Below are 18,503 nucleotides of genomic sequence, written 5' to 3' on the forward strand. Positions count from 1 at the left end.
AAGAATGTTACGGTAATATTCAATAAGCAAAGTTAAATCAATGTATTTTTAAGAGGCATTTTTAATTCAAATACATCATTAATACTTTGAACTGAAAAGCTCTGATGATTTGAAATTCTCAATCTTGTATACAATCCTGTGTACTTAGCTGCTGTTTAAATGCGGGCAAAGAAAGCACACTGAATTCAGATCAGGAACCAAATACAATTATGAAGTTAAAAACACAAATTAGCTGGGAGTTCGAAAGTAAAGAGAAAATGTTGTAGTTAGCCATCGCCTGAAAAGCTAGAAAATAAATCGGTTTCATGACATTGACATCCTTTTCAAAACATGCTGCCTGTCTTATGTAGAAAGGAACTGCAGATACTAGTTTACACCAAAAATGGACACAAAATGCTGGAGTAACTCAGTGGGTTAGGCAGCATTTCTGAAGAAAAGGAATAGGTGAGATTTTGTGTCAAGACCCTTCTTCAGACTGTCTTGTTGATTATTCCTGGTTTTTTTTGCTTTATGGTTAGGATTTCAGGACTATTAATTTCAGGGGGAAATAACGCATAGCATATCTTTACGAAAAGTTGCTAAAAATAAAATATTTTGTTCTGGGAAAGGGGTCTTCATGTGCAAAGGATAATTATTCTCCTACCTTATGACCTGTGATGTTTTTATAGAATCTATGTAAAAACACTAAATAATGTGCTGGAATTATGTTTAAATAGGGCTGCAACTCTAATTATAACCCAAGCAAATCCTGATTTATCTTGTTCTGTTTAATGTACAGTAGCAATGGTAGATAATTACACAATGTAATAGGCACAGAACTGTGCAATGCAGGAAAGGCCCTTCAGCCCATGATGACTTTGCCAAACATGATGCCAAATTAAACTGCTCCCTTCTGCCCGCTTGTGATTCATATCCCTCTATTCCCAGCATATTTGTGTGCCTATCAAAAAGTCTCTTTAATCCCACAATTGTATCTGCTTCCTCCACCACCCCTGGCAGCACATTCTAGCCACCTACCACTCTGTGTAAAAAAAAAAAACTTGTTCTGCACTTCCCTTTAAACTTAAACCCCTCTGATTTTAAAAGCTAAAGTATTTGGCCTCACCACACTGGGAAACTGATTGCCTTTGCCTATCCATGCCTCCCATAATTTTATAACTCCTACCAGGTCTCCCCCTCAGCCTCCAAAGCTCCAGAGAAAACAATCAAAATTTCTCCTTCCTCTTTTTATAGCTAAATACCCTCTAATCCAGACAGCATCTTGGTAAACCACTTCTGCACCCTTTCCAAAGCCTCCGCAACCTTCCTATATTGGTGTGACCAGAAATACACACAATACTCCAAGTTTCATAAAGCTGCAATATGACTTACTGATTCTCAATGCCCCAACTGAGAAAGGCAAGCATACCATATGCCTTCTTTACCACTCTATCTAGCTGTGATGCTACTTTCAGGGAGTTATGGACTTGGATGCCAAGTCTCTCTGCATAAAAGCTGTTAAAGGTCCTGCTATTAACTGTATAGTTTCCCTTTACATTTGATCTCCCAAAGCGCAACATCTCACACTTACATGGATTAAACACCATCAACCATTTCTCTGCCCATATCTATAATTAATCTATAACCTGCTGTAACCTTTAACAGCCTTCTTCATTGTCGGCAGCTCTACCAATTTTAATAAGAAAATGAAATAATAAAATAAACTGTATCAAGCACAGTATCACCCACCTGTGTTTCTCTTTTTTCTCTTTATGTCTTTCTATATCCCTTCCTCTTTCTCTACTTTCTCGTGCTTTTTCTTCAGTTCTGTCTTTTCCCCGTGGCTTTTCCTTATGCTTTTTTGTTGTTAGACTTTCTTCACGAATAGGAGGTGGTGGGCTTGGAGTACGAGGTCCTTTCTTTTTACTCTGCTGTACTTTTGAAGATTTTCTGTAAAGAAAAGAAACAAGGGCACCCTCGTAATTATAATATAAGAAAATAACTGCAGATGCTGGTACAAATCGATTTATTCACAAAATGCTGGAGTAACTCAGCAGGTCAGGCAGCATCTCGGGAGAGAAGGAATGGGTGACGTTTCGGGTCGAGACCCTTCTTCAGACTGATGTCGGGGGTGGGACAAAGGAAGGATATAGGTGGAGACAGGAAGACAGAGGGAGATCTGGGAAGGAGGAGGGGAAGGGAGGGACAGAGGAGCTATCTGAAGTTGGAGAAGTCGACGTTCATACCACCGTGCCGCAAACTGCCCAGGCGAAATATGAGGTGCTGCTCCTCCAATTTCCGGCGGGCCTCACTATGGCACTGGAGGAGGCCCATGACAGAGAGGTCAGACTGGGAATGGGAGGGGGAGTTAAAGTGCTGGGCCACCGGGAGATCAGTTGCGTTAATGCGGACCGAGCGCAGGTGTTCAGCGAAGCGATTGCCGAGCCTGCGCTTGGTTTCGCCGATATAAATAAGTTGACATCTAGAGCAGCGGATGCAATAGATGAGGTTGGAGGAGGTGCAGGTGAACCTCTGTCTCACCTGGAAAGACTGTTTGGGTCCTTTGATGGAGTTGAGGGGGGAGGTAAAGGGACAGGTGTTGCATCTCGTGCGGTTGCAAGGGAAAGTGCCCGGGGTTAGGGTGGTTTGGGTAGGGACGAGTGGACCAGGGAGTTGCGGAGGGAACGGTCTCTGCGGAACGCAGAGAGGGGAGGGGATGGGAAGATATGGCCAGTGGTGGGGTCCTGTTGTAGGTGACGGAAATGTTGGTGGATGATATGTTGGATCCGCTGGCTGGTGGGGTGGAAGGTGAGAACGAGGGGGATCCTGTCCTTGTTGCGAGTGGGGGGAGGGGGAGCAAGAGCGGAGCTGCGGGATGTAGAAGAGACCCTAGTGAGAGCCTCATCTATAATGGAGGAGGGGAAGCCCCGTTTTCTGAAAAACGAGGACATCTCGGAAACACCTCATCCCGGGCGCAGATGCGGCGTAGACGGAGGAATTGGGAGTAGGGGATAGACTTTTTGCAGGGGACCGGGAGGGAAGAAGTGTAGTCCAGATAGCTGTGCGAGTCGGTGGGCTTGTAGTAAATGTCCGTCACTAGTTTTTCTCCTGTGATGTAGATGGTGAGGTCCAGAAACGGGAGGGAGATGTCAGAGATAGTCCAGGTATATTTAAGGGCAGGATGGAAATTGGAGGTGAAGTGTATGAAGTCAGTGAGTTCTGCATGGGTGCAAGAGGTAGCACCAATGCAGTCGTCGATGTAGCGGAGGTAGAGTTCGGGGATGGGGCCAGTGTACGTCTGGAACAGGGATTGTTCGACGTACCCGACAAAGAGGCAGGCGTAGCTACGTCTTAGCTTCAAAAGTAACACTTCAGTCAGAAAAAATGTACTGTCAAGGAACAATTTTTTTAAAGTTATCAAATGGAGTTTGGAATATTCATTTAGTGAAGGAATAATAGCTCTGCATACTTAAAATATCACATATTAAATCATGTAAAACAATGGCTAGAGCAATGATTTCAAGATTAAACTGATATCAAAAAGAACAATCTCATTTGCTTCTTTCACGATTTCTCTTAGCCACTTATGGGGCACTGATTTTACTTTTGAATTAATTTACTTAAAGATAATTTGAATTTCAGTTTGAACTTTTTTTGTTCAGTCTCTGAAATATTAGACTCTCTGTGTTTTGACTACATCCATTACATGATTGCTGCAAATTGAAATATTATTTCTGGGTCCATAAGAAGTTGATTATTTACCAGCTTTCAAATCTAGATGATAGATTAATTCCTCATAGTTCAAAAGCTTTGCAATTTGTTTTTTTAAATTTATTATAACCAAATGATCAAGTGCAGACCAGCTTCTTGTAATATGTGGTATCCAGAATCACAGGCAGAACTCTAATCATGGCCTAACTAATGTTTTATTGTTTCCCAACATGATTTCCCTACATTTATACTCTAAGTGTTAATGGTAAATGTAAGTAACCTATATGCTTTTGTATCCTACTTAAATACTGGTCCTGACACTTTTAGGGATCTGTGGACATTCACTCTAAAGTTTCTGTTCTACACTTAGCATTCTACCATTTTTAGTATTTTCACACTTTATTTACCCTTTGCAAATGCATTATCTCATTCTTTTCTGGACTTAATTCCATTTGTCATGCTTATGCCCATGTAAATATCACCCTGCAGCCTACAAAACCTCTTCCTCCATATTAATCACACACTGCCGGTTTTATAATCCGGAACAAAATCATAGCTCAAACCTTCATGTCAAGATCCTTAATACACATGAAAGGCAAGTTATGTAATCAGCAGAATCCCACTGCATGGAACCTTTCATCACTAGAACTCCTAACTGCCATTGTTTTACTCAGTTTTTTTCCAACATATCATTTGTCAGGCCTGAAGGCTTTTACATTACTGATCATTCAACCATGTAGCACTTTACTAAACTCCACGAGGACCGTGTAAAATCTTTATCTTCAGCGACTTTCCTTGCAATCTCAACAATCTTAATCAGTAGTTAAAATGTTGACTGTTCTTGATTAACAGTGATTCTCTACATATTGATTCTCGCTATTCAAGAGAAACTTTCCAATAACTTGTAGATCATCAATATTAGGAGTAGCAGGCCTGTGATTACTTAGGTTGACCACTTCTTTTTGAAATACTGCATGACATTAGCCGCCTCCGTTTCTTTAACACGATATTGCCATCAAAAAGAATCGGAAAATTATATTGAGAGACCATGCTACATCCTTAATTGTAAATTTAGTTACAACACCCTAAAGAGGTTTTCTACATTACAACTGGGAGATTACATGCAAAAAGTCCACAGGGTTGTTTATGGACCACCTTCTTATGAATGCACAATGGCAATATACAACGATCAGCCAAAACATTATGACCACTGACAGGTGAAGTGAATAACATTGGTTATCTTGTTACAATGGCACCTGTCAAGGGGTGGGATATGTTAGGCAGCAAGTGAACAGTCAGTTCTTGAAATTGATGTGTTGGATGCAGGAGAAATGGGCAGGTGTGAAGACTTGAGCGACTTTGACAAGGGCCAAATTGTTATGGCCAGACGACTGGGTCAGAGCATCTCTGAAATGGCAAGGCTGTGGTGAGTGGTGAGTACCTCAGCAGTGGTGAGTACCTATCGACAGTGGTCCAAGGAGGGACAAACCACAAACCGGTGACAGGGTGTTGGACACCCAAGGCTCATCGATGCGCAAGGGCAATGAAGGCTATCCCGTCTGGTCCGAAACGACTGTGGGAAGACGACAAGCCGGTGGACGGAGTGTAATGCTCTGGGCAATGTTCTGCTGGGAAACCCTGGGTCCAGCCATTCATTGGACATCAATTTGACACCTGTCACCTACCTAAACATGGTTGCAGACCAGGTACCCCTTCATGGCAATGGTATTCCCTGATGGCAGTGGCCTCTTTCAGCAGGATAATGCGCCCTGCCACAACACACACATTGTTCGGGAATGGTTTGAGGAACATGATGAAGTGTTCACAATGTTGCCCTGGCCTCCAAATTCTCCAGATCTCAATCCGATTGAGCATCTGTCGGATGTGCTGGATCGACAAGTCCGATCCACGGCGGCTCCACCTCGCAACTTACAGGACTTAAAGGATCTGCTGCTAATGTTTTGGTGTTTTGGTGCCAGATACCACAGGACACCTTCATAGGCCTTGTAGAGTCCATGCCTCGGCGGGTCGTCGCTGTTTTAGCAGCACACGGAGGACTAGGTAGGTGGTCATGTTTTGGCTGATTTAGTTGCTTTGCATTACCAGATGTAGAGAAGACCTGTTCATTTATAATTGCCTGGCTTAGTAGGTTTACATTTTCAGTATTTGAAATTACATGAGCACATCGGGAATCTAGAGATGGCCACAATATTCAAACAATAGCCCAACAAATATTAACACTTAAATGTCTAATTTTTTTTTAGTACTTCAGAATAAATGCCAAATTGTCCAGTTTTAAAGATTCTGCCCCTGAATATGTTTATCATTTCCAAAATTTCATATTTTTCACTCTAAATGGAAAGCTCCCTCTTCCACAAAACAAACAAAGTACCTGTTTAACAGGATGCATGCCTTCAGTTTCAATAATCACGTTACCATATTGTATCTTTATTCAATGGAAGAGCATGCTGGAAGGGCCAAATGGCCTATTCATTTCCTAAGATTCCACCCAGATTGTTTACTTTTTCAGAATTATTATTTTTGAACTTCACTGAAACTTGCTAAATATTTGCTCTCATTCTGACTGCTTGCTGGAGAGGGATGGTGATGTCAAGGTAATGAAATGAACCACAGATTATTTGAATGCCTCAACATGTTTAAAAACACCTGGGTGGAAATGACAGGAAAATAAACTGGTAACAAAACTTAGACTCTACATGCCAACTATTATTACAAAATTTAGACAATAATTTTAAGTTAAGTAATTAGTCTATAAATAAAAGTTATTACCACATACCATTCAAAAATAATTGCACTTTATTACTGTTCAACTATACGAATAAAATAGCAATTAATTACGGTTAATTTTAACTGTACAATATTAAAAAACAATCTCAATAATCTTAATTTAATCAACATTTTAAATTCATCATACAAACCTTTGTTGGTCGCCTGGGGGAGATGACAATCTTGATCCTTTTTTCTCCTTCTTACCAGAAGGCAACTTTGGACTAGTTTTATGTTTAGGCGATTTGCTTGCATTTCTTGGAGATGGGGAGTGCTTATTTCTCACTGGTTCTGGAGATATCTTTAATAGAGAAACATTTTACTTGGTAAGAGGCATTAAAATTTACGGCAAAATGAAGTCATTCCGTGTAAAACGTGCCTAACAGCAGTCTCATCTGATGGTACCAGTATTACCCAACATAGTTTTTCCATGCTGCAAATTTAGTTTGTCATTAACACCAATTTTCAGAGGAAGGCAAACATCCACTTTATAAACCAAATGATGTGGAACTTCAGTTGTGGGTGTAAAATATATCAACAACATATCTTAAATGCCAAAAACAGAGTTTATAAAAAATGATAGTTTAGCAAACTTCTTTTCAAGAAGTGATGAAGGTTATTTTACTTCAACCATGTTGGTGTTCTATAATAAGACTTATAAAGCACTATAATGGTTTAGGTCACATTTGAAGTATTGTGTGCGGTTCTGGTCATTCCATTGGCACATTGAAAAGTACAGCACAGGAACAGCCCTTCTGCCCTCAATGTCTATCCCAAACATGATGCCAAGATAAACTAATCTCACATGCCTCCACATGATCCATGTCCATTTGTCTATCTAAAAACCTCTTAAATGCCACTATTGTATCTGCGTCCACCAGCGTCCCTGACATTAACAAATTGGCATCAGTATTTTGTCACAAATTTTCAACATTGTAAAATGCTCCTGGTTGTAATTGTATCATATCATATCATATCATATATATACAGCCGGAAATAATAATTGAATAATTCAATAATTCAATAATAATTGAATGATTATTTTTTCACAGTTTATAACTGCATCTTGTTCAGAGATGTACAGTCTATATCATCAGTACAAAAACTCTTTTTTTCCTAATTCTTAATTTATATATTTAGTTCAGAGTTCATTTAAAGTCACAGTATTAAATGCAATAAATTAATCCATGATGTTTTCTAGATTTTCTCACTGCAATATTATAAACAAGCAACTTCCTTGCATACCTACCTCCTTCTTGATGACTATCTCTTCTCTTTTATCCATATTCTCTTGTTCAAGTTTCATCAGTTCCCGTTGTATTTTCTGCCGCTTCATTTCAAGGGACAGCTCATGATCATAATCATAGTTTACATCCCCATTATCAGAATCTGTAACACAGATAACCATGAAAGCAAACCAGCCATACTTTTAAAATATTCTCAGTAAATTGTATGAAGTTTAGTCCATCTCTCTCCAATTGGGCAGGATTACCAAATTGACGAAGTCATAAAAGGAGCCACTTAAAAATAGCCTATGAGATTTCAAAGTATCGCATTGATCAAAGCCTAGGCACATTTCTTTTATTTGCCAAAAAAAGAGATACCTTAAATGTGGTTAAGTGTTCTGACTTGGCTATAAATGTTTAACAGTTCAAAATACTGCTGGTTTCAATAAATAATCAGTCAAAGAATGCCACTTAGAATTGTACTCTGCTAAATTGCTCATATAATTCAACATTTCACTTCCTCTGGTGATTGCATGTCAAGCCATCAGATGAATCATCCTGGCTGTGACTGATGGTTCCAAAGGGTCTGCTGACATTCAGATGCTCTCGCATTATTCATTCTTGGATTTATGCAAATCCAGGGCGAGCTGGATAACAGGTACTGATGATCCATCTCTCGTGGTGATCTGTCACTCGAGGGAACCTACCTCCATGAACCTATATCAATCAGAACCTGCAGAGGACTGGAATCTTTATTCATTTAAATTGTGATTCCCACTTGGAGATCAGAACTATCCAATTCAATTCAATAGGTAAATTCAATTATTTGCTTTGTTCTTAATTATTTCGTTGATTTATGTCTATAATAATATATTTTGCATGTTTACCGATGTTTTTTTTGTAATACTGACATTTTACATTTTTTAATACAAGTCACATTTAAAACAGTTATAAAGCATTGAAAAACTTTGAAAGAGAGCAAGGCACCACTTTGGGCATTGCAGGGGACAGTTGTAGTGATGCATTGACTGAAGCTGAAATCACTTTTACACTGTAGAACAAAGTCAGCCTGAGAACTTTAATGGCATGCAAGTTGATTACATAAACTGGAAACAACAACGGTGCTTAAATGATTCTAAAAACATTTTGTCCTGCTGTCCACTTCCCTCCATTGATACCACACAAGCAATTTTGCAACAATTCCAAATATTTATTACTTTAATAAGATGCCGCAATTATTTGTGAATGATGGGTGGATACAGAGGTTTGATAGGCAGATGGTTGGACAAAGGCCAGAGACTAAAGGATAAAAGCTGAGAGACATGAAAGAAGTGTGAATCGTGAAGCCAGAAGATAGGTGATAGGGGGAGGGGAGAAATAGATGTACGTCCATGTGGGGCACAGGGCAATGGAAGGGTGGTGGGGGGGGGCAAGGGAGGGGGTTTGGTTAGTTACCTAAAATTGGAGAATTCAATGATTATACCATTGCGTTGTAAACTATCCACAAGCCTCCTCATCCACCACACCTTTCTCCGACATTTCCGCCGCCTCTAACGTGATCCCACCACCTCTCACATCTTCCCGTCCCCACCCCCGTCCACCTTCTGCAGATTGCTCCCTCTACAACTCCTTGGTTCACTCGGCCTGTCCCACTCAAACCACCCTCTCCCTCAGTACTTTTCCCTGCAATCGCACAAGATGTAACCTGTCCCTAAACCTCCTCCATCACATCCATCCAGGAACCCCAACAGTACCTCCAAGTGAGAAAGCAGTTTACGTACATCTCCTCTAACCTCATGTACTGCACCTGGCATTCCCGATGTGGTCTCCTGTATATTGGTGAGACAAAGTGTAGACTTGGCGACCGTCTTGCCTTACATGTGCATTCGGTCCAACCAACTGGATCTTCTTGTTGCTAATCATTTTAATGCCTCCTCCCATTCCCATACCGACCTTTCTGTCCTGGGCCTCCCCCATTGCAAGAGTGAGGCCACAGGCTGGCTGGAGGAAAAGCGACTCGTATTCCACTTGGGTAACTTACAGCCTAACGGTATGAACATTGAATTCTCCTACTTAAGGTAACTAACCAGAACCCCCTACCCTCCCCCCCCCCCCCCCCCCCCCCGCCATATCCTTACCCCAACTCTGCTCCCTGTGCCCCACCTGGACTCACATCTACATCTCCCTTCCCCTCCTCTCCATTCATTTCTCTGGCTTCACAATTCACAACTCTTCTATCCATATCTCACAGCATTTCCCTTTTCATCTCTGGCATTTGTCCGACTATCTGCCTATCAACCCCCCTCACCTGTATCTACCTATCGCTTGACTGGCTTTATCCTGCCCCTCTTCTCTCACAGCTTTCTTCCCCCCCTCCCCCTCAACCAAAATCAGTCTGAAAAAGGGTCCACCCTAAATGTCATCTATCCATGTTCTCCAGAGATGCTGCCATGCTGCGTCCCGCTGAGTTACACCAGCACTTTGTGTTTTTTATTGTAAACCAACATCTGCAGTTCCTTGTTTTGGTGATTTAATTAGCTTAGCTGCATTGCATTACCAGATGTGGAGAAAATCTGTTCATTTATAATTGCCTAGCTTGGGGGGCTTACAATGATGGAGTTAGGAGATTTTGAAATTATAATTGGAATCCAGAGACGCCCACAACATTCAATCAATGTTCTTAGAATTATTAGCACTTAAATGTCTAATTTTTTAGTATTTGGGATAAATGCCAAGTTTTCTTTAGGGTTAGTGGCTTCAAAAATGCACAGGTATTCGATCAGTTCCCCAGCAATACATCGCAGGAAATCAGATTATGCTGGGAAAGGCATCCTGCATCCTTTCTCTAATATTGTTCCAACTGATCCTCGAGGTAAGTCTTTTAGAAGGGTGTGAATTACCTTTGTCTAAGGCAAAGATAATTCCCTTTATCACTTTCCCGGTTCACCCAGAAACCTGACTGGATACAGACAGTTGCAGAGTATAAAGAATGCCAGTCTCCTGTCAAACTTGAACCTTACCAGGGAGAGGAAGGGGAAGTCTAAAAATTAATAGATATTTTATTTGAGAATATCAAGCTGAAGAAGTCATAGGAAATGTCATGATGTGGAATAGCATCAGTGGGGTTAAACCCTACATAAGCTGTAGAATCAAGGGATCGAGTGTGTTTAATTGTCATATGCACTAAAGATGGAACAATGGAATTCTTACTTGCTGCAAATTTTACAAGGACATCAACGCAACAATGTAACAAATAAATTTACAATTTAAAAAATAGTATTTGAATAATTATCAGGGCATATGTTAAAATTACATTAAAATTATTCATCATAGTTCAACTGCTACTCGACATATGTTTTGTGACTAAGCTAATATTCTACAGTATTATCATTTAGCTATGTTTTCCTGTTTTAGCCTTGTTAGCATTCTTGAGGATGTTTTGGTGCTCTTATTACAGGTATATCATGAAAATCGTTTAAGTGTATTTTGAACAAGATTCACTCCTAAAATCTTTTTTCGCCTTTCCCAATCTATCAAAAATTGTTTCTGAAAGTTCTTTCACATCCCAGTGATTCCGACTTCTTCACTAACTGCCACGCACCCTCCACTCCTAATCCTTGCAGGATTTATGATATGTATGCCTTCATTTTGGTTCAGATTCTTCATCTCAGATTCTGAATTATGGGTTGGCAATTAAAACAATTATTTTCCTCATCAGACTTCCATAGAAGGGACAATGGCAGAAAATGATTGGTGGCGTAATATCGCTATTAGATGAAGACGTTCTTCCATCTCCATGAATAAAATAGCTTAGATTAGAAAATTTGATTATAAACGATTGTTCCTTCTTAGTCTCAACCCTGCATATACATGTTGCATTCTTCTGAAAAACATGTGCCAAACCTTCAGGGAAAATCCCCCCAAATTGCTTTAGTGCTCTTTTTGAATAGTCTCTTCACCTACATTCTTACACTACATGTGTTAAATCTACCTATACAGGTCCTCCCCAGGTTACAGCAGTAGACCTCCCAACATTTGATTTTATAAATTCATAATTTTGATGCCCAAATTTCAGAATTTTACATCAAAATTCATAATATGGCGTGTAATGCAACTTTTCCGCAAAAAAATTATGCATGCCAAATGCGCATGCGTGTTGCACTACATTCACGTGTGAAAAAAACGACTATTATTTCCAAAAGTCTATAGTTCTTGGACTACATGTACAATGTCAGGCCTATCATGAGTATATTCTACTATTTATAGAAAGGTTATTGAACAGAAATACTTTATATAACACAATGAAAATTTTGTTTTGTATTGTTTTTTCTATTTTGCTTTTTCCTTACACATCTCATTCTCTTGGTATTGAATAAAAGAACAATGGTCATAAAATGTGTGACTAAGTTATGAAGAAAATTTCATTTAAAACTGCACATACCCAATTTTATTGAAGACATACTTGCTCCAGTGGTCAACAGCAAATCACAACGGTCCACGACCCCCCCAACCCCTATCCCCACCCCTACCTTCCCCCCCCACACCTCCCTTCTCCCCCCCACTCCTCCCCCCACTCCCCTGCCCCCCTCCCCCTAACCCCATTCCACCCCCCATTCACCCACCCCATCCCCTCTCAACATCAACAGGCCTCACACTACCAATTCGTGGATCCGTTGGCAGTGAAAGCGACTTACATGTGCCCAGTGAGTGCAGCGCTGATTGGCGGCGAGGTAAGGCGAGCAGCGAGGCGTGCCGAGGCCAGGCGGGCAGCGAGGCCAGGCCAGGCGAGAAGCCAGGCACGAGGCCAGGCCAGGGGCGAGGCCAGGCCAGGCCAGGGGCGAGGCCAGGCCAGGCCAGGCGAGCGGCGAGGCCAGAGGCAAGGCTAGGTGAGCGGCGGGGCGAGGCATGTTTTTTGTGAAAGAACCTATATATAGTTAGCTTCATCACAGCTAATTCATTTTATAATTGCAATGGTCACAATTAAATATTTTCTGATAAAATCCAATTTACCATCTCTGCCTGTTTCCCACTCAGCTGATTCTTCTTCACTTTCTGGGGTGCGTTCCTTTGTGATTTTCAGATTAGCATCATCTTTTTCTCGACGTCTGCTTCTTGAAGCATCCCTCTAAATAAAATAACTTGTTTTAGCAGAAAACAAAAATGCATTTATTGCACATCATCTTCTCTGGTTTCATTTTGCCACAAATCTCGCTTGCATAAAAAATTACTGTTTTGGAAATATGGAATTGGTATAAAGGGGTTCCTGAAGTTCAGCATGGGCATGGTGGGTTGATGTTTCTTGTTTTATGACTTTATATCTCACTAACTTTATACTGATACAAGGAAAATATTATCCATTTACAAGTGCAAAATTCTATTCCACTATTTCCTACCTTTGCATGCAACTCTCATCTCAAATATAACTTTATTTTAGCCATTAATTACCATACACAATTTTAAGTTTTGCAAAGAAATAGCGAATGGAATCCTAGAGTCAAAGAGCACAGCACGGAAACAGGCCGTTCATCCGTGCCAAGCAAATTGCCTACCTGAGCTAGTCCCACTTGTCTGCATTTGGCCCGTATCCCATTAAACCTTTCCTATCCATGTACCCCCATGTCTAAATGTTGGTAAACCGTAATTACATCTCCACCACTTTCTCTGGCAGCTCGTCCCATATATCCACCATCCACTCCGTGAAAACCTACTCTTGAGAACCCCATTAAATCTTTCCCGCTGCCTGCTAGTTTTAATCGGGGCTGAGTATGAGGTGATGCATTTTAGGAGGTTGGGTGCAGGTGTCTCGTCGATGGTAGGACCCTTAGATGCATTGATGTGCCGAGGGATCTTCGGGAGTGATCCACAGCTGCATGAGAGTGGCAACACAGGTGGATGCGGTGGTGGAGATGGCTTGCATTACGGTATTGAATGTGGAAATTGAGAAGTTACGTTTCAGCTGTATAAAACTTTGGTTAGGCCACATTTTGAATTGTGTGCAGTTCTGGTTGTAGCAATATAGGAAGGATGTTCAGGCCTTGTAGATTGTTCAAAGGAGATTCGCCAGCATGTTGCTTTGATTGGAGAGTGTTAACTATGGGGAAAGGTCAGACAAACTTGGATTATTTATTGCTGGAACATCAGAGGATCCAAATCCTTGATTCCTGCATATATATTTAATTACAAAGGGAGTAAAATGCACTGCCAGGGTAGGTGGTAGATACGATAGTAATGTTTAAGAGGCATTAAGACAGATACATGAACAGGCAGGAAATTGAGGGATATGGACTATATACAAGCAGATGCTATTGGTTAGATTGGCATCACTGCCAGCACAGACATGATGCTTCAATGGGCCTATTCCTCTACTGTTCTGTTCTATCTTCTGTGTTCTTTATGTTCTATGGCAGTGGTGTCCAAATGTTTTTCAAAGAGGGCCAGATTTGATAATGTGAAAATACCCAAGGGCCAATGCCACCCCCCTCCCCCCGAACCTTTAACTAATGCGCTCCCCCCACCCCCCCCCCCGGACCTTTAACTAATGCGCTCTCCCCCCCCCCCCCCACGACCTTTAACTCTTGTGCTCTCCCCCCCCCCCCCCCCTGGACCTTTAACTAATGCGCTCCCCCCCCCCCCCCCGGACCTTTAACTAATGCGCTCCCCCCCCCCCCACCCGACCTTTAACTAATGCGCTACCCCCGGACCTTTAACTAATGCGCGCGCTCCCCCCCCCCCCCCCCCCCCCCCCCGGTCCTTTAACTAATGCGCTCCCCCCCCCGGACCTTTAACTAATGCGCTCCCCCTTCCCCCCGGACCCTTCACTAATGCGGACCCTTCACTAATGCGCTCTCCTCCTCCTCCTCCTCCTCCTCCTCCTCCTCCTCCCCCCCCCGGACCTTTAACTCATGCGCTCCCCCCCCCCGGACCCTTCACTAATGCGCTCCCCCCCCCCCTTTAACTAATGCGCTCCCCCCGGACCTCGCGTCTGACAATCCGCAGATCGGGCAGCGCTGACCGCCGGGAGATGTAGTCGCCGTCGCCTCTCCCGCTGGGGGGGGGGGGGGGGGGGGGGGGAAAGCGGCACCCGCCCGACTGACGGAAGCGCCTACCAATGAGCGTGCTGGGTGTGGAGAGCTCAGCTGCTGCTCTCCCGTCCCCCGCACGCCTTGAACCCCGCCGCCGGGAAGTGTAGTCGCCGTCGCCTCTCCCGCTCGGGACGGGGGGGCGGTGGGATGTAGGTCGGGCAGCGCTGTCTGCCGGGAGGTGTAGTCGCCCTCTCCCCCTACCTTCATTCTGTTAGACAGTGCTGGCGGGCCATAAATAATAAATTTTAAGACGGAAGCTGCGGGCCGTATAAAATCTGACCTCGGGCCGCGATTGGCCCCCGGGCCGGACTTTGGACAGGTCTGTTCTATGGGATTGTTTAGGTTAAAAATCCATAGATACTGAAATCTAAGGTTCCCATGCAATAAAGTGCTCATGAAACTAAAAAAAGACATCTATTTATTCCACTTGAATTCCACTTTTGTGAAAGAAGAACTACAGTTCCTTTCACACTTGAAACTTATTTATATTTTCATTAAAAAAATAGTTCTCAAGCCCAAGGTGGAAAGGTTAATTTAACTGGAACATCAGAGGGTGATCTGATGGAGGTGTGTCAAATTATGAGAAATATGAATAGACCAAATGGTCAATTTTTTTACCCAGGGATTTGAGATGAGTCAGAAGTTTGAGATGAGAGGGGAAAGTGTTTAAGGGTGCAATGTAAGGGTTAAACAGACTGTGAGCTGAAATTGAGTTGTCAGCTAAATTAGCAGCACCGTATTTTGAACCCTGCTTAGGAAAACAAGTAGATGTTTTCGAAGAATGCTTGGGCTAATTCAAAGAGACCAGTAGATCATGAGGACACCTGCGAGGTCACTGAGATAAGCTTTGCTTTCCCAGAGACATCCGAGACTAGCTCGGTGTCATAGGACACATAACTCACACGATTATGGTACCAAGGAGGGTAGCGAGCTTGACACATAATCATCTGTTGTTCTTAGTGATAAAATTATTATATAAATACATGCTTCTACCATGAGAGCATGAGCTTCATCTTCAGGGCGAGAAAAGAGCTGCACCAAGGAGAGAGAGAGAGAGAGGAAGAGCTTGGACCGTAGTGTGTGCCGTTGGCAGCCAATGCAGATAGGAGACTTGAATACGCAGAGGGGCGCAAGAGTTATTTTGTATTGTTTCGTTATTGATAGTTGATAGTTTTTCTGTGTTTTACTTGTGTTTGCTTAATAAATAGTTATTTGTGCTCTTCACCGTGTGCTTCCTCCATTCATTGATCCAAATCCTTGATTCCTGTATATGTTTCATTACAAAGGGAGTGAAATGCACTGCCAGGGTAGGTGGTAGATTGGATAGTGATGTTTAAGAGGCATTAAGACAGATACATGAACAGGCAGGAAATTGAGGGATATGGACTTTGGGGAAGTCCAGAACCAGGGGTCACAGCTTAAGGATAAGGGGGAAGTCTTTTAGGACCGAGATGAGAAAACATTTCTTTACACAGAGAGTGGTGAGTCTGTGGAATTCTCTGCCACCGAAGGTAGTTGAGGCCAGTTCATTGGCTATATTTAAGAGGGAGTTAGATATGGCCCTTATGGCTGGAGGGATCAGGGGGTATGGAGAGAAGGCAGGTACAGGTTACTGAGCTGGATGATCAGCCATGATCATATTGAATGGCGGTGCAGGCTCGAAGGGCCGAATGGCCTACTCCTGCACCTATTTTCTATGTTTCTAACTGGAAGATTGCTGTAAATGATACATTTAGAATGACAATTATTTTTACCCTCGTTGGAGACGAGGACTCATCCTGGGCTCTCTTCTGTGGTTCAGATTCTACATCTTGCCTTTTATTCTTCATTCTCTCTCGTAAATCACCAGTTGGCCTTTCTGGAGATCTGCATATCCACAAAAAAGTGACAAATTTGAAAAATTAGGGATTCCTTTAAAGGTTTTTTGTTTCTATCGTCTAGCTAAAATTTATAAAGGAACGTATACAACCAATGTTTTAGTGACATTAGAATTTATATTTACAGATATCCCAGACTTTTATTTCATTTATAGAATCTCTAGATCAGCATTAACCCAATAAACAAAATGTCAGGCACATCCAAATACAGAATCTTGATGCAAGCACTTTTTCCAATTATCAATGGGATATCACCAAATAATGAACATTTGTCGACTCCAAAATTTAAAGTACAATATTAAGGGACAAATAAAGAATATCATAAACTCAAGAACATCTGCAACTTGATATATCATAAATTATTTAAATATAGAATAGTCCTACAATTTAAGTTAGTTGCAGAGAAATGCAAATATTTTATGAAAGCTTTAAAAATATCCAAACACAGATATTTAAAGCCAGAACTTCGATTAGTACAACCAAATCAGTTAGTACATGTGCAATAATTGTTTTGCAATGTGTGCTTGATGTCAATTAAGTGTTTTACTACTCCAATTCTGCTGCATATTAAGTAGTGGATGACAATACTTTATGGTCTGCCAGATTTTAATAACAGTGAGATTATGGACTGTAATGTGGAATTATTCATAAATTTCACAATTGATCTTTTTAAGTTCTAATGCATGGAAGTTGATTACTGCATCCACAACAGATACCGTAGCTCTAATAAATGTTAAACGTTGCAACACAAGAATATGTAATTGGCACATATTACATACACATCAGGCTAGTAGTAATGGAAAAAATCACAAGTGCATGCCTACAACTCATTAGGACCTGTGGCACAAGCGAGGTATTCAGTTGCCCACATGGATGGCAAAAAAAATTAAGTTCCTTTCATATATGAGATTGGGTCTGCATTCAAGGACATTTAGTCATAAATTTCACTGTTCACAGGGAAGATATAACTTTATGAGATCATAATATCAATTCTTAAGTCACAGCAACTACATCCTGACATCATAAAGTACATTGTAAAGTTTTTTTCTTCAAATAAGTTAATTCTTACATCTTTCCATTAAAGATGAACATTAAAACATATTGAGTTTGATGCTACCAAAGAACCCATACTTATATCATATTGCCACAGCTCTTAAAAATGTCCCAAAGCATAGCCCATATCATGTGATATATAGTGCTGATGTTTTGTACTCGACTATGCAATCAAACCGCACCATTACATGAAAAAAATGGAAACCAACGAGTTCATACCCTCAATTTCTAAATCACTCCGTGGCAATAATGAATTGGAAAAATGAGCTGCTTTGCCACTATAATGTGGAAATTGCTATTTACTGTGTTAAAGCTGCTAATATGCGAGATGTACCACAAAGACGGAGTTGTGACAATAACCACTCTCTCAATGTCAGCAAGACGAAGGAGCAAGATATTGACTGCAGGATGCATGGTGGAGTACATGCCCCAATCAGCATCAATGGTGCGGAAGTGGAAATGGTTGAAAGCTTCAAGTTCCTTGATGGTAAAATTACCAATGATCGCGGACCAACTACTTGATGCGACAGCCAAGAAGGCATACCAACACCTCTACTTCCTGAGGAAATTGAGGAATTTTGGAATGTCTCCAGTGTACCATAGAAACCAAACTGTCAGGTTGCATCATACCTTGGTTTGAGAACCGCTTTGCCCAAGCCACAAGAAATTAGGTTTAGTGTAACCCAATCCATCGTACAGACCAGACTTCCCACCAATGACTCCATCTGCACTTCACTCTGCCTCCAAAAAGCAGTCAACATAATCAAAGACGTGTTCCACCCCGGTCG

General features: G+C 41.6%; 1 protein-coding gene across 7 annotated transcripts in view; it reads right to left on the bottom strand.

The window, feature by feature from the left end:
* Positions 1-18,503, bottom strand: part of zc3h13 (zinc finger CCCH-type containing 13) — a 92,776-nt gene that overhangs the window by 46,414 nt on the left and 27,859 nt on the right. For all 7 annotated transcript variants that reach the window (XM_078409392.1, XM_078409396.1, XM_078409391.1 and 4 more), the window contains exons 4-8: positions 16,540-16,651; positions 12,714-12,828; positions 7,727-7,866; positions 6,630-6,778; positions 1,729-1,929 (exon numbers count right to left, since the gene is read on the bottom strand). In XM_078409392.1, coding sequence (XP_078265518.1) covers positions 1,729-1,929; positions 6,630-6,778; positions 7,727-7,866; positions 12,714-12,828; positions 16,540-16,651 — 717 coding nt within the window. The remainder of the gene's footprint in view (positions 1-1,728; positions 1,930-6,629; positions 6,779-7,726; positions 7,867-12,713; positions 12,829-16,539; positions 16,652-18,503) is intronic.

This window comes from Rhinoraja longicauda, chromosome 12 (genome assembly GCF_053455715.1).
Source record: "Rhinoraja longicauda isolate Sanriku21f chromosome 12, sRhiLon1.1, whole genome shotgun sequence".
NCBI lineage: Eukaryota > Metazoa > Chordata > Chondrichthyes > Rajiformes > Arhynchobatidae > Rhinoraja > Rhinoraja longicauda.